The 15,603-nt window shown below is 49.2% G+C and overlaps 1 protein-coding gene and 1 long non-coding RNA gene across 2 annotated transcripts in view; one reads left to right on the top strand and one right to left on the bottom strand.

Annotated features, from left to right (window-relative positions):
• Positions 1-5,611, bottom strand: part of LOC137144557 (uncharacterized) — a 29,416-nt gene extending 23,805 nt beyond the window's left edge. Inside the window, exon 1 of the long non-coding RNA XR_010917424.1 lies at positions 5,561-5,611. This is a non-coding gene — a long non-coding RNA (uncharacterized lncRNA). The remainder of the gene's footprint in view (positions 1-5,560) is intronic.
• LOC137144555 (collagen alpha-1(VII) chain-like) overlaps positions 1-13,177 on the top strand; it is a 188,413-nt gene extending 175,236 nt beyond the window's left edge. Inside the window, exons 92-94 of the mRNA XM_067534946.1 lie at positions 1,329-1,397; positions 2,785-2,955; positions 11,528-13,177. Coding sequence (XP_067391047.1) covers positions 1,329-1,397; positions 2,785-2,955; positions 11,528-11,535 — 248 coding nt within the window. The 3' untranslated portion in view covers positions 11,536-13,177. The remainder of the gene's footprint in view (positions 1-1,328; positions 1,398-2,784; positions 2,956-11,527) is intronic.
• Positions 13,178-15,603: the final 2,426 nt, after the last annotated feature.

Consider the following 15,603-nt stretch of genomic DNA (forward strand, 5'->3'; position numbering starts at 1 on the left):
ATGATATAGCTGAGGTTAGTCCTGCTTTGAGCAGGGGGTTGGACTAGATGACCTCCTGAGGTCCCTTCCAACGCTAATATTCTATGATTCTGCATCTGATGCCCAAAATCACGTGGGCACCATGTCACACTGCAAAACTGGCATAGTATCTAAACCAGCACGTAGACACCGTGGTGAGAGGCCCCTTAGGAATAGCGGAGACCAATATGCAGATAGAAATAGAAGGTCTGTGTGTCTGCGGGCTGGTCCACACCAGGAACTTGCCTTGGCATAGCTACCTCTCTGGCATGTGAGAAATCCACACCCTCCTCTCCCCCCGAAAGAAGTTGCTATGCTGATGTAACCGCCACCGTAGACCGCACTAGGTCGATGGAAGAATTCTTCTGGCGCCTAGCTATCGCCTCTTAGGGGGGGTGGGTTACCTATGCCACTGGGAGAATTTCTCGTCGGCATAGGTAGTGTCTACATGGAAGCCCTATAGTGACACCGCTGTAGCAGTTTCAGTGTAAACATTCCCAGAGAGATTTTCACAAATGGGACAAAGAAAAGAGCCCCAATATCTAGAGACAGGTCAGGAACGACTCCCTCCCACTGAATTATCCTGCACTTTGGGGAAGAGTGTTTGAAATACAAGCCCATTTATGGATGGCCCATGTCTTACTATGAGCTAAATCCAAATATCACCCAACACAGGCTCTGGATCCAAATTTTGCAGCCTCCCGGCTCTGTCCTCTAAGAAGCTGCCTGTTCCATTTTGGGATCTTTATCATACATTGATGGGGTAACCCATGTGGGTCTAAATGTACTTTAAAGACACATTTTGGCTGTCGGCAGGTTTGAGATCAGTGGCATGGCCCACATGTTGAATTGCAGCTGTCGCCGTGGCCAGCTGGCAATCCCATTAGAACCTGGATTGCTGGCAACAGGGAACAAACGGTTTTGCTAGGTAATGAGTGCGTATAGGGATTCTAAACGCTAACAGGATTCTGCAATCAGAGGGCTATTACTGCTGGATTACCATTGCTTCTGGCTCGCCAAACCACTCAAATTTACAGACCCCCAATCTGACATTTATCTTCCTTCTCCCACAAACATCACAGATAACTTCAGTTTTCTCGAACGTCTGACCTTTTTGCCTGAGTTGTTAAAAGCCATTAAGCATTTTATTGCCGCTGATTTCCACCGCTCACCAATTGTTCTGTGACATTTATCAAGAGCTTGTTATAGGGCCGGAAAACCATGTAAGCCTGGAACGATCAATATTTAAATCGTTGCTAATTTATTTGCACGCCCTCGTTAACTGTGATTTCCATTTGCTTTCTCGGCAGCTCCCAGCGATAAGCAGATAATGGATCAACTTCAGCAGGAGCAGCGACGTGCCCGCAGCTCATTAGAAGGTGAAATGCACCGAATTAAATGGCATTTAGGGAAGTCACTTTTCAGGAGACAAAGTGCTTTTTAAAATTAAGCTCAAGGGGACACACACATGGAAACAGTTACACCTGTTAACTAGTGCCACATGCAATCTGTCTCTTCCTGCATGGAGTGGGTGAGCTGCAGAGCCGGACTTTCCCCAGTTGTTGAGCTAACTAATTGCAACAAGGCTGTCCAGCCTGCCCGAGCGTACCTGCAAGCCAGGTCCCCTGGCACGAGATGCAGCTGGGGCCAGTGAGTGTCACAAAGAGCCTCCAGCGGAGTTCAGCAGTGGAAGGGTTAATCTGCACTACTGGAGCTCAGGCCCCATGGGGACAGGTGCCCTAGGCTAGTACCTAGTGTGGCTTGACAGGCCTGTGGCGGAAAAGCATCCTCCTGTTTTCCAACCGCTGGAAATCTTATTTCCTGCCGAGGTGAAACTGGCTCAGATGTTCTCGGGCAGTGAGACGTTTCAGCCCCCATCTGCAAAAAATCCATGATGCAGACCTGCAGCCCTGACAGTCTCTGCTCAAGAGAGACCCACTGCAGTCGAGCTGGGGCAGCAGTAGGGTGACCATACAGGGAAAACGAGACACCGTGTGGGGCTGGGGTCGCCGCTCACCCCCCTTTTCCCACCCACCCACACATTCCTTCACTCCCAGCTAGGGGGTCGCACCGCACTTTTTTGGCAAAACTGGGCCATTTGCTTTTGCGAACTGAGCCTCAGAAGGGACTGTCCCGGGCAAAACGGGCCATATAGTCACCCTGAGCAGCAGGGGATGTTGCAGGCTGGGGGGCTCCCTACAGGAAACGCAGGCTTTGATGCAGATCAGCCTATTGACAGAGCTGCATGAAGGAGAAGCTTGCTCAGCACTTCATTTGTTTTCCCGAGTATCCGATTCAGCCGATAAAATCCAGGGTTTCTACCTGCCATGCCAACGGGGGGCCACACACGCACTTCTCCCAAAGGCCAGATTCTGCCACCCTTGCCTGCACGCTGTAGTGCCTTGCTCTGTGAGAAGTCCTGTTGAAATCAATGGTGTTCGATGTGGAGCCAGGTACTGACGGTCAGTAAGGGTGGCTGAATGTATCCCCGTGTGTGCTGGCCTGGACGCAGGTAGGGCCACTCCCACCCTCATTCATATTAAGCACTAAGGCCCAGATCTAAAGGTATTTAGGCTTCTAACTTCCATTGAAATCAATGGAAGTCAGGGCATCTGGGTCTACTTTACTCCCCCAGAATACCCCACTGAAATTAACAGGCCATTTACGCAGTCAGCTGCCGCTCAGTGGGAGGACAGGGGGGGGGAAGCACATCTGGCCCTTTCTTTTTGTTCTAGCCTCGATCATCGGAGATCTGTTTTGTTTCAGATCCATGTCGGCTGCCTATGGACGAGGGCTCCTGCCTGCACTACACATTGCTCTGGTATTACCATCCCAAAGCCAACGACTGCAGGCCATTTGTGTTTGGCGGCTGTGGAGGGAACAGCAATCGGTTTAAATCCAAACTAACATGTGAGCTGCGGTGTAAAACCACAACCGGTAAGGGGACTTCCCTTCCATTGGGTTATGGGGGGTACAAGAACAAACAGGTATAGACTGCCCGTGAATAAACTGAGGCCGGAAATAGAAGAGGGGTCCTAATCCACAGAGGAGTGAGGATCCGGAACGGCCTACCCAGAGGGGTAGCAGGGGCAGGAAACCCAAGTAACTTGAAGTTGGATTTTGATATGTTCACCAATGGGATTCCTGGACTTGATGACCCACGAGGTCTCTTCCAGTCCCCTGTGAGGCCACACCATTAACTTCTCCTATCCCGTCCTATCACGGACTAGCCTCCCACCGAACATACGTTGAGTCCCATCCCTCGTCACCATCAAAGAGTTCCTACAAAGCAGCCAGGTCTGCAGCACGTGTCGTATCTCCTGGGATTCACTAGCAGGCCGCGTTTGCCTACCCGCCACCGGTATGGCGGGGGAAAGGGAGACGGAGACAGAGCAGCAAAAGCACATCCAGGTTCATGTCACCAGTGGTTCCATTCGGTCCCATTTTCAGTGCTCCTGGTGCCCCAAGCATGTTCAAAGTCCATGTCTCTTTAGGGAGGCGAAGCAGGCCCAGTCTATGTGCCTGGGGTCTCAAATTCAGTATCTCCTTCCCAGGTGCTGCCTCTCTTCACTCATTGCCCTGGCGCTGCCATTACACACCCTTCCCTGGCGCTGCCCCCTCCTCCAACTGACTACAGTAGAGGACCCCGAGTTTTATAAGGCCTCAGACTTCTCCCACTCCCAGCATGCTTTGCTAAAAGGTACCAGTAGCGCCCCCCAGCTCTCAGCAAGTGAAGCCAGCTGGACCGGGCCCCAGTTCTAACCCTGAAGTGGCCACAGACTTTTTACAGCCCCCTTCCTGGTAAGTCCAGTTTCTGAAAGAGCTTGGGTTTGCCTTTTCCCTACCACATCAGTGATGGGCTGGTCATCCGGGCCCACCAGTGACTACTTGGTGAGGTGATATCATCCAAGCCTCATTCTTCATGTGTGCATGGCATTGTCCACAGGGGTGCTTTGAGGCTGGCAGTTACTGGGAGCAGGGAGCATGATCTTTGCTTAGAACATTGCAAGCCGTCTTTTATACTGTAGTTCGGGTGCTGTCTATACCCCTTGCGTGCAGAACTCTTGTTAATATTTATGGCACCGGACAACATTCAGGGAGGAGAGGCCTCAGAGTGCTTATGGACCATCCCCATATATCTCAAGGCTGCAGTCCTAATCGGAGCATAGAGTTTGCTCTATGTCATCCCCACAGCGCATCAAATCTGGAGCGCCACCTCTGGCAGCGCATCAAATCTGGCACGCTGCTTTGAGGAAGGCAGAGGATGCATGATGTCTCGGCTGCTTTTTCAATGCTGGATTTGCTTGTGTAATTGAGTTTCCATCAGTGGGATCATGGTACACGCAGCTCTGAAATTATCAGCTCCACTCAGAGACCTGCCCCCCCCACATGGTAATTTGTTGGTAAAGTGTCTTATACCCCTGTGGGATGCAATAACCCCCAATGGGTCTCCCACTTGCTGGTTACTGCCAATTAGCAAGGTTCTGTTGTACAGAGTCTGCCAACCTGGGTGAAATCCTGGCCTCACTGTAGTCAAAGGCAAAAATTCCATTGACGTCCATGAGACTGAGATTTCACCTTTGCTATTTTGGGTCCCAGCTCTGTCATGGTTCCCCTTCTCTAATGCTGGGCACCACATTACTGTTTTGACATGCAGGATTCTGTGCAAACTTCCCCTGCCCCACCACTGCACCCACTTTCCTTGAAGGGACCTAGACTTAAAGCTCCCGAGCAAAACTAGGCCAAACCCTTCTCTCTGGTTTTGGGAGGAAGCCACTGCGTTTGGCCTGAATTTCACCTTAGCCATGCATCAGCCTCAGGCATGTTTGAAATCCAGTCCAGGCTCACCCTAGAGTTTGCAAATCTGGTCCGAGGTTGAGGTTTGTAACGAAATCTTAAACTCTTGGTGAGCCACGGAGGAAAGACATGCTTGGTAAAATGAAGCCCTTGTTCTGTGAAGGGAGACCTTTCAGGGAAGCAATCAATCAGTCACTGCTGGCTGGGAAAGGAGGTGGTTGCTGCTTATGAAGACAGCAGCAGCTAGACAGTTGTCCATAGCCACCACGCTGCACCAATGCTGCTACCGAACGCCTGGCCTGAGAGAGTCAGGAAGAGCAAATCTCCGAAGAGGCTGTGTGGACGAGCCCGTGGAAGCAGAGGGCAGCATCCGGGCTTCTTCCTCTGGGTCCTTCTCAGAGGGGGACCACCCCTTCCGGCTATCTCCTGCCGGGAGCAGTCTCAAGCCCTTTTCCCAGGCAAGCAAACTTTCGTCCGGCCCTCAGGCTGGGCTGGCCAATGAGCAGGCGCACTCTCTGGAGCAGTATGGAGGGTGAGGCTCTCTCGGGGCTGCTAGGGAAGTGGGGAGGGGGACGCAGGCCCACCCATCTCCACTGCATCCCAGCCCAGGGCCCTTGCAGTGGGCAAAGGCGTTTGCCACAGGGTTGACAGGGCTCCTGCCACAACACACCACCCAGGTTGCCCCAGACTCAGCCACGAACTTATGGCTGCCCCTGGGCTTCTTCCTCCCCGAAAACCCCAGTACCTGCCTCCTTCAGGTCGCTGGGGTGTGGTAGTCCTACAAGGCCCTCCTCATCCACAGGTGGCAGCTCTGGCAACTCCATGGGTTCCTCCACGGAGGGCAGCTCTTCCAGGTCCTCCAGCCCCAGGCCACCGGCAGGGCCAGTAGGTTCTCTGGGTCCCAGGCTTGGTACTGCTCAGGTGGACCCTCCTCTGGCTCCCAGGCTGGGGGTAAGACCAGCTACTCCCTCTCAGCATGGGTCTCTGGCCTGGCCTTAGCTAGGCGCCTCAGGGGAAAGGCATCCTTCTCCCTCATCCGTCCTCTCCTGACTGGGCTCGCAGGCCTGGGTTTTAAAGGCCTGGCTCCGCCCCCCTGCTTCCGGTCAGGTGGTGTCCCTGGGGCTTTTAAAGGCCTGGACCCGCCCACCTGCTTCCAGTCAGGGATTTTTCTTTGGGGCTGTACTAGCCAGGGGGGTCTAGCTCCCCCTCTGGGTCCTTCTCACAGGGGGACTACCTCTCCCGGCTACAGGCTGTTTTCCCTATCAAAAGACAGCCCCACTGAGAACACAGCTGAGGGGTAAACACTCTTTCCTCAAGCTCTCAGTCCTTAGAGGATAACGACCGGGGCGAGTTCTCCTCTTACCCCACGCAGACCATTGCACTGGCTTTAATCACAGCCTCATCTCCCTGCCAGGTCTTGTTCTTCTGCTCCTCTTCTATCACTGCCAGTGGGAGAGTAAAACCATACCTGAGACCTGTGGTATTAATTCTGATGGACTAGACGGGCTAACAGTGTTAACATAATCCAGTCACTGTCCAAAAGCAAACAGTGTTAAACAGGGTCCGGGATTTGGTATACACAAGCCTGAACCTGCATAGCGCCATGGCAAACCAGTTGTTTAACCCTTTATTAACCATACCGAAAAGAAGGAAAACCAGTTAAAGCATTGGAAATGTGAAGTATTAAGTATGACTTTCATTTGAGCAACACCCCTGGTTCCCTTTCCCTCTAGCTGGAGAGTTTTAGAAGGAATCCCCCCTTCGTTTACAGTCTTGGAGGCGGTATCAGAGACGGTGATAAATGTCCTCTTGGGGAAAAGAGAAGTAGTTAGTTGAGCTGGGCTGGAGCTGCTGCTGTTGTTAAAATCCAATCCCGTTTCATCTCAGGAGGTGACTGGGATTCAGTTGGAGCTGGTAGGGGTGGAGATGTCATGTGAGTCCCTCTCTCGGGCCTGGTGCAGTCAGGATATCTTTTAGGATCGGGATGATGAAGGTCGTGGGTCCCAGGAGATGGTGGGGGTTATAGCTCGCTCCAGTATCCTCTGTCTGTTCTTTCTGAATCTCTCCTCCCCCCAAAAAATCTTTCTTTAAGGCCCACAAAAGGAATGGTGAGCGGAATAGCCCACCCCCTCATTATTTTGTCCACCAATTAGGCCTAATATCCAACACACTAATTTTGATTCATTAACTTCCGGCTACACATCATCTGTTTTTAACAAGCATATTTTCAACAGTTCTTGGATTGTATCCATGAGGCCTTTTTGGTTTAGGCTAATCCAGTTTCTTTGGCTGTTTCTCTTGCAGCTGTTTATTACATTCTTTCTTGAAAATAACTTGATCTGCTTTCCATAGTAAATTCCTAGGCAGCCAGAAGTTACAGACCAGTTGTCACAACAGACCTTTCCCGTCCCAGACAACATGGGCGTGTCCCTGCTGGTGCCAGGCTTCTCCCTTCCCTTGTGAGTTTGAGCCAACAGTGAATATCCTCCTCTCCGGCGCCAGCCCTGCTTCAGGGAAACAGCATGCTGTGCCACCTGCTGCCCCGCTGGGACCCCTCAGCCTGTGGCACCCAGCTTGCCCCTTAATCCACACCGGATCATTTCTGGTTCTTAAGAGTACAATAATAAATCTGTGGCTAGTCCCAGTTGTCACTGTCCTGCACACTGTGGCCACTTCACATCCGCAGCAGTGACAGAACTCAGATCGTCCTGCTGCGAAAGCACAGGCCCCTACCCTTGACTCAAAGGTGAATCTCCATTAGCTGTGAGCAGTAAAGGGCTTATGAAACACAGGTGAGCAGTTCTGATGGTCTCCAGTAGATGGCAGTGGCACACACATGCACACATCAGCCCGGTAGTTCCGTTACTGACCTTTGTAGAAAAGTGCTGCTCAAATTCAGCTGCTTCTCTGAGGCCTTCCACTCACGCAGCGTGTGTGACATCACAGTTCTCGCCCATGGAAATGGTGATGATGTCACAAGCACAGGACGGAGTCATCCGTTGAATGTATCGAGCAATAAGAGGAAGTTGATCCCGGCAGGTGACAAGTGACACAAAGGTCTTGCCTGTGATGTGGTGCCACCCCCATCATCCATCTGAGGGGCTTTGCTTCCCACTGTTAAAGGCAACGTCGCTGATTCTGAAAGAGATGAGGGGACAAAAGTTCCCATTTTCAATCTGAATGGTGACAGCACTTTGCGGAGAGTCACTTTCACTGTTGCCCTTCCAGTGTTGGTCATTTACCCCGGTTGCTTGTGCCAGTCTTTCATGCTGCAACGCGGGAGAGAAAAACATTTTAAAACACAGACATGCCGCCTTTCGGGAACTGAACGCGATTCCTGACTAAAATTAACCTCCCCCCCAAGAGCTCGCGCTACAAGTCTCTTGAAGATCAGGATTTTTTTTCCAGCCACGGCACGTTCTTTAAAGGTGTTTCCAATCCAAGAGGAGTTACCCCACCCAAAACAAAGGAACATGGTTTCTCCACCAGGCAGTTAATTCCAAAGGACTTGGAAAGACAATGAGAATTCGCTGACATCTCAGATAGACAAAGCTAGCAAGCTGGAGGGCAAGTGGGGGAAGTGAGAGAGAGAATGGCTACACCCCAGCAGGGAAGAGAAACTTCATCTGAGATATAAAGATGGGGAGAGGCCAACCCTCAAATAAGCAACTGAATCAACTCAAAAAAAAAAAATCCTGGCATTTGAAAGTTCTAAAAGTGAGGCTTAGTTTTCCTTAGAAAACCTGTCCGCCGACTCCGGGGCAGCCAGGGCTCCAGCTGTCAGCCCCAGCCCGGCTGTTTCCCTGCCAGCCTGGGAAGTGGGAGAGGGGACCCCAATGCAGCCCCCCCCCCAGACCTGGGGAGGGTGAAGAACCCGCAGGAGCGGCAGTGAAGCTGGGGAGCCTAGGGAAGGGGCTGACATGAGGAGGGGGGGCAGACGGGGTGTGGAGACTGTATGATGGTGGGGTCTGAGCAGACGGGATGGACGCTGGGCGGGTGAACTGAGGGCGGTGGGGTCGATGGGGTGGGGGGGCTGAACTGATGGGGTGGTGATGATGGGGGTCAAGGGACTGAACTGAGGGAGCTGAATTGGGGCGGGGGGGTGGGAACAGAATTGATGGGAGACTGGGGGACCGGATGAATTGCTGGGCAGGAGACGGGCAGAGGAGAGCCACTGCAGCAGGGGCCAAAAGTCACCTTCTCCAGTACCCGTGGGAGAGTGGGCAGCACTAAATGTCACCCGCGCACAGCCTGGGCATGGGCTGGGGGCGTTCAAAAATCAAGAGGCAGGCCTAAAAACACGTCATCTTTTTTTTAAAATGTCATGGTTTTAGGGCCAATCTCATTATTTTTGGGGGTCCAAGTCCAGATTTTTGATCTCTTGAAGTTGGCAATGCTGAAAACAGGAAGAGGCGCCTGTCAGACCTCACAAGTTGGCTGGGCGATCCAGAGGGCGGTGGGACAGGTGTAGGCCCTGGGATGACTTTGAACCCTTTTAATTGGCTCAGTTCTTTCTTCCCAGAGAGAAAGCAGATGCTGGTAATGATGACAGCACCAGTTCCCTTGGGGCATAATGAAACTTGCTTTGACACTCTTGACGTGTTAACATGTTCCCTGGAAACAATCTGCTCCCTTAACAATTCCATCCAGGGGATGCAAGATGTTCTAATCAGTGGCATTATTAAACACACGGAAGGAAATCTTAGTCAGAAGCAGGCTTTGCGGTGTGAGCACCCCCCCCCCCTTCATGATTTGAAACCAACCAAAAGCATTTCGTAGCACTGAATTTCACAGGAACCCTCGGATCAGTGCCCTTTGACCTCACGTTTTCTTCTGACCTCCCTAGTTTTCTTCTGACTCTGTCTAACTATCTCTCTGGTCCGCACAGCAGACAAGGGGTCAAATCCCCCGTTCGTGTAAATGGACATAGTTCCACTGAAGTCAACAGAGCTTCCCCAATCGACCTGAACTGGCCCCAACGCTCCTTGTGCTCAGACTCAAACCGTACGCGAGGACTCGCAGGGCAAAAATTCTTCTTGGAAGTGCAGCTGGGTTTCTATTGCCTAATTTAAAGCCTGCGGGGTTAGATAAACAGGAGAGCACCTCTTCAGGGTGGCTGTTGGTTTGCAGAGATATTCTGGAGGAAATTGGATGCTGCCGTTCCAGTGCAGCTGTCATTGACAATAACCCCAACTTGATCTGCTGCCGATCAGTTGGTAAAATGTGTCATCCTCTGCATAGAGCCAAACCACTAAAGTCACCCTGTTGGTTGCAATCTAGACACATTCACTGTCCACAGTCAAGCTGGAAAGTTTCTGATGATGTTCATTACACAGAGTTGTAGATGTGTTGCGGGGCGGGGGTAATAAAGGGCCGAAGACACAAAGTTCAGATTCACATCAGAGTTTGCAGGTGTTTGGATCTCGGTGTCTGGTTTACTACTATGCCTAATGTGTATAAAATACACTCATTTGTTCACTGGTTTGCATGGATTTATGCCTCAGGTACATCTCTCTGGTGAGCAAAAGACTTTTCATAGTCAAAGGCTTAGATGCTCTGGAGGACAGGTAAATCCACAGAGAAATTAGGTGGATCTGACCTGAATCACCGTACTGGAGAGCAGCGGCTTGCTTAGAATGGCAAGCGTGTTAAATGATTCATGATTGTCTGAGCCACTGACAAAGTGCTCAATGGCAAAGATATAGCAAGCCTAGAAACGGCCATGGTGTCTTGAGTAGGCACCGGTTTGATACACATCAGATCCCAGCCACCGGGCTGAACGACCACTTCATGTGAGGGAGCGGAACACTTCTGCAATCTGAGTGCCCCCCTCCCACCCTCTGAACATCATAGTTCCCAGTCCATCCTGCCATGCGCCTCTTGTGATCAAGGCAATGGGACTAGGGGTTAAGTATTAACAATCTGACTGCCTGAAAAGTACTTTGTGATCAGGGCAGAGAATGAGTGCCTACGGGTTCTGCTGAAGTTAATGGATTTGGAAAAGTGGGCTGGATTTGGCCCTGGATGGCTAGGATATTGCCTTACCACGTGAGGGTTGTGAGAATGGAGCACACTGGAAGAGTGGGTCAGGAAGCGTGAAAATGGCTAGAGCAGGATGAAATATTTTTACCACAGATTTGGTCAGCAAAAAATGCAGATTCAGGTCAACTGAAACGTTTTGTGACTTGGTGTCGAATTTGCCAAATTGTTTCTATCAGAAAACAAGCAAACCAACAAACAAAAACGTGTGAGGAAAATGGAAACGTTTTGTTTTGACATTTGCAAAAAGAAACGTCCCTTTTTTTCCATCTGAAAATTCAAATTTTTGTTTCAAAATTTCTTCCAGTTTTAGTTTCAAAAATTAAAAATCTTCCACGAGGAAGCTTGGCATTGAAACAAAACGTTTTGGTTTTGGGTCAAACAAAATGTTTCATTCAACCCCAAATGATTTTTTAAAAACTTTTTGGAGCGATGACCATTTTGAAAAAAAAATTGGCGGGGTGGGAGGCCGGGAGGTCAACCCCAAATGGATTTAAAAAAAAAAAAGTAGAACTGCCTGAGAATAAAAAAATGTGCTGTTATAAATGAGTCTTAACAGTGTTCCTTCTGCAACGGCAGTGTTACAAGCAGCTCGGGGAAGAGCAGAGCTTCCAGCCAGCCTCACACTGATCCATTTGTTTTCTCATTCCTTTCTTTCCAAAATCAATGCCAGGAAGGTGACTGCCTGCGGCTAGATGACATAAATGAGAAAGGAGCTGTAAGAGGCGAATCCAGGACATCTCAGAGGCTGGAAATACAGCAAGACAAACCATGTAACGTGAAGGTGGTAGCTGTTAGTTCTGCAAACACGGAGATAGTTATTGTTATGGATATGTAATAAATCAGGCTGATAAGAGGGAGTCTTTTGTTTGGCTGGAAAAGCTGAAGTGTTTGGAGGCTCTTGACGGTACCATTCATGCTGCAGATCCATTGTGCAACAGCCAACAGACACTGACATTTTATTTTATTTTTAAAAATAAAACTGTAAATTAAGCCAGCCTTGCATAATTCTAATCACCTGGTAATTCTTTGTGAAGGGCAAGTAAAATGTAATTGGTTTTTCATTACCATGAATTTGGTAAGGAAGGACAAGTCAATCTTGCCCTCGGCTGGTAAATTTTGGGGATGATTTTGCAAGCTGATATTAAATCACCGGTAGGACTAGAGGGAACCAGTTTGGGACAGATTGGATCAGCATTCAAATATGCCTTCAGCCATCTCTGCAGTTTGGCTAGTTTCAGCTTGTTTGCAATCATGTTACCGTTTTCACGTATCTCTCCACTTCCTGGTTTCATCCAGGCTCGGAAGCAGTTGTGAGAGAGGAGGGGTACGATCTGAGCACAGGACTGGGAACCTGGAATTTCTGAGGTGTAATCCTAGCTCTGCCACTAAACTCTCTCTGTGGCCTTGGACAAGTCACTTATCCTCTCTTTGCTTCAGTTTCCCACCCATAATACAGGGATGTATTGAGCATTCATTAGTTAATCTCATTGAAGAGGAAAAGTACCAAGTGTTACTGAAATGTCACAAAAAAGGCTGTTCTCAAATTGGGCCATACCCAGTCATTCCGGAAATCATTGCCTCGTCCTGTGAAATTTCAAACCCAGTTTCTAGGTCAAAGTGTTTTGAATACATTTGGAAGGTAATCCTAACTGTTCGCGATTTAGAGGCCAGGTGCTGAGGTCAAGCAGCTGCAGGAATAGACGGGTTTGCGATAAAGATTCCAGTGTCTTGGATCTAAGGTTATGTCTACACTGACAGAGGCAAAGTCGCCGCCGACTTATCTGGATCAACTGAGCGGTCAGTGCAGACCCACTCAGTCGATCCAGAAATCGAGGTACTAAAACCACCTCCTCAAGCGGCGTAGTGCTGTGTTGAGGGGAACGTGGTTCCCGTTGGCACAGTGCAGTGTAGACAGCATGCAGAAGAGAAGCAGAGAAGTCAACGGGAGTTACACAAGTTCTTTGCGTAACTCCCGTCGACTGCCGCTGAATTGCCGAGGTAAGTGTAGACGGAGCCTACGTAACACTGGCTGAGAGGTCCCCTTCAGATGAGAAGAATGGAATCTTTTGAACCGAATTTCATAAGGCAAGAATAACCAGTTATCAGAGGAGCCATTCTTTGTCATCAGGGTGACCCAGCGGGAGCTGCTTCTTTATCTGTCTTAAGGTATCTTAGCTCATTTAAAAACACTGGTAATCATCTCATTGCCAATGGGAAAATGAAGAAGGAAATCACAAACAACTTAGAGCTGTTAGGAAATATTAACTGTCTTTAATATGTATGCTGTAGCTAAAATTGCACCTATTAAATGAGGCTTCGTTAACAAAAACATATAATGAATTGTCAAATTTTCTGGCTTAATATAACCATTTTGGTCTCTAATTTATGGTATTTCAGGCTAAAGTCTCTTGACTGGGAGAGACAATATTGTCTAGTAAAGCCAGCATGGCATTCCTGTGTTCAAAGTCAGCCTCAGCCACTGACTACCTCCATAGACTCTGGCAAGTCACTTCACCTCTCTGTGACTGTTATAATGACTGTTATGATACTCATTCACGTATTTCCCAGCAGCGCCGCGTGGTTTAATTGCTCTGTATTATTGTGGCCAAAGCCAGCCAGTGGCAGAGATTAAATAGAAGGAAGATTAAATAATACAGCCTGCAATTCTAACCCCACAAGGCAGCCATCTGCAAGTACCCTTCTGCCACTAAGCACATGGAATCTCTTTGGCCCTTTCACTTTCCAGACGGTTTGTACAAATGAGCCACACGCATTGTTCTGGGCCTTTACCAATCTGCCACTACCGAAGTGTCTCCCTTTCCCAGGATTTTATTTCCCGATCTTGGATTATTTAGCAAAGCTGGCTGCAGAGGGCTCCCATTTCCATGCTGCTTGCAAGCAAACATGCATAGCTCTTTATTCGGGTGTTCAAGACTGCTGTCTCTGCTCCTGCCTTCTGGCCACACCCGCACGCCACCTCCTTTTGGTGACATACTCCGCAACTATGCCTCTCAACCACAAAATCCCTTGGCCTGTTGTTTAGCGCTCTCCGGAAGGGTTTCGTTGCTGCATGTTACTTCAACTGCCAGCTTTTAAAGGTGCCATGGTTCACCTCCTTTCCTGAATCCAATCAGTTCTGGATTGACTCTTTAAATCAAGCCTGAGCCGTCACAAAACTGGTAAGCAGAAACCACAAACTGGCAGCTCTCACGAGCCTACAGTGAAGACAGGGACCAAGACTCATAGTCTGAATTTGGAGTTGGACTTCCACAGAGTCTGGGGAGGTTCATTTCTGGGGTCGGGCTTTGGCCCACCTCTTAAAAGTATTTACGTGTTCGGAGGAACCCATCAGCTCATTAGCTCGCCAACCGGATGAGGAAGGGTTTAAACTAGGTTCAAAGAGCGCAGGTCACAAAAGCCACAGGTCAGTATAAAAAAGGCGACCTTAACAGAGGGTTAGAAGGTGGAGGGGACACATGGAAAATTACAATGGGGCACAAGAGGGAAATCAGGGGGAGAATCTGCTCAGCATGTTAGCTGTCTATACACAAATGCGAGGAGTCTGGGGAATTAACAGGAAGAGCTGGAAGACTCAGTCCATAACCTAACTTTTGACTTAATTGGCATCCCTTGGCGGGAAAAGCCTCATGGCTGGAATATTAATATAGAGGGATGCAGCTTGTTCCCCTGCTATCCTGATGTGAAGGCAGGGGGAAAAGGGAACGGAGGTTGCATTCTACAGCAAGAGGGTATCCCCTTGGTCTGAGCTCCAGGAAGAGGCGGAAAGCAGACCAGCGGAGAGTCTCTGTGTAAAAATAAAAGGGGTAAAAATAGATGCCATGGTAAAGGTCTACTACAGACCACCACATCAGGATGAGGACGGGGGGGTGGGGACTTTAACTCCCCAGACAGCTGTTGGAAAAGTAATATGGCAAAACACAACATTTCCTAGACGCTCTTGGCATGTACTAGGGACACCATTTTGTTTCCGAAGGTGGAGGAAGTAACCTGGGGGGCAGCCATTTTAGACAGGATTCTGACCCACTGGGAGGAAGTTGTGAACCTGACGGTGGAAGGAAATTTGTATGAAAGTGATCATGAGATGATAAATTTCATGATTCTGAGGAAAGGAAGGCGTGAGAACAGCAGAATAAGGACCATGGATTTCAAAAATGCAGACTTTAACAAGCTCAGAAATCTGGTAGGTAAGGTCCCATGGGAGGAAAAGTGTAAGGGGAAGAGGAGTGCAGGAGAGCTGGCACTTTCTCAAGAGTACAATATTAAAGGCACAACTGCAACTATCCTGCTGTGAAGCAAAGAGAGAGAGAATCGTAAGAGGCCAATATGGCGCCAGCAGGAGCCCTTTAATGACCTGATCAATCAAAAAGGAATCCTACAAAAAGAGGAAACATGAGCAAATCGCTAAAGGAGGAGACCAAAAGAATAGCACAAGCATATAGGAATAAAATCAGAAAGGCTAAGGCAATGTATTCGAGTCAGCAGGGTCTGATGAAATTCATCCTAGGGCACTTATGTAGCAATCTCAGAACAGTTATCAATTATCTTTGGAAATTTCCAAAGGATGGATGAGGTCCAAGAAGACTGGAGAAAGGCCAACAGAGCACCTATCTTTAAACAAGGGAGACTCGGGGAATTATAGCTCAATCATCCTAACATTGATACCTGGAAAGATACTGGAACAAATTATTAAACAATCAGTTTGTAGGCAGCTGGAGGATAATAGGG

The sequence above is a fragment of the Emydura macquarii genome, unplaced genomic scaffold (assembly GCF_026122565.2).
Source record: "Emydura macquarii macquarii isolate MOO-44397 ecotype Brisbane River unplaced genomic scaffold, CSIRO-AGI_Emac_v2 contig_3470, whole genome shotgun sequence".
In the NCBI taxonomy this organism is placed as follows: Eukaryota; Metazoa; Chordata; order Testudines; family Chelidae; genus Emydura; species Emydura macquarii.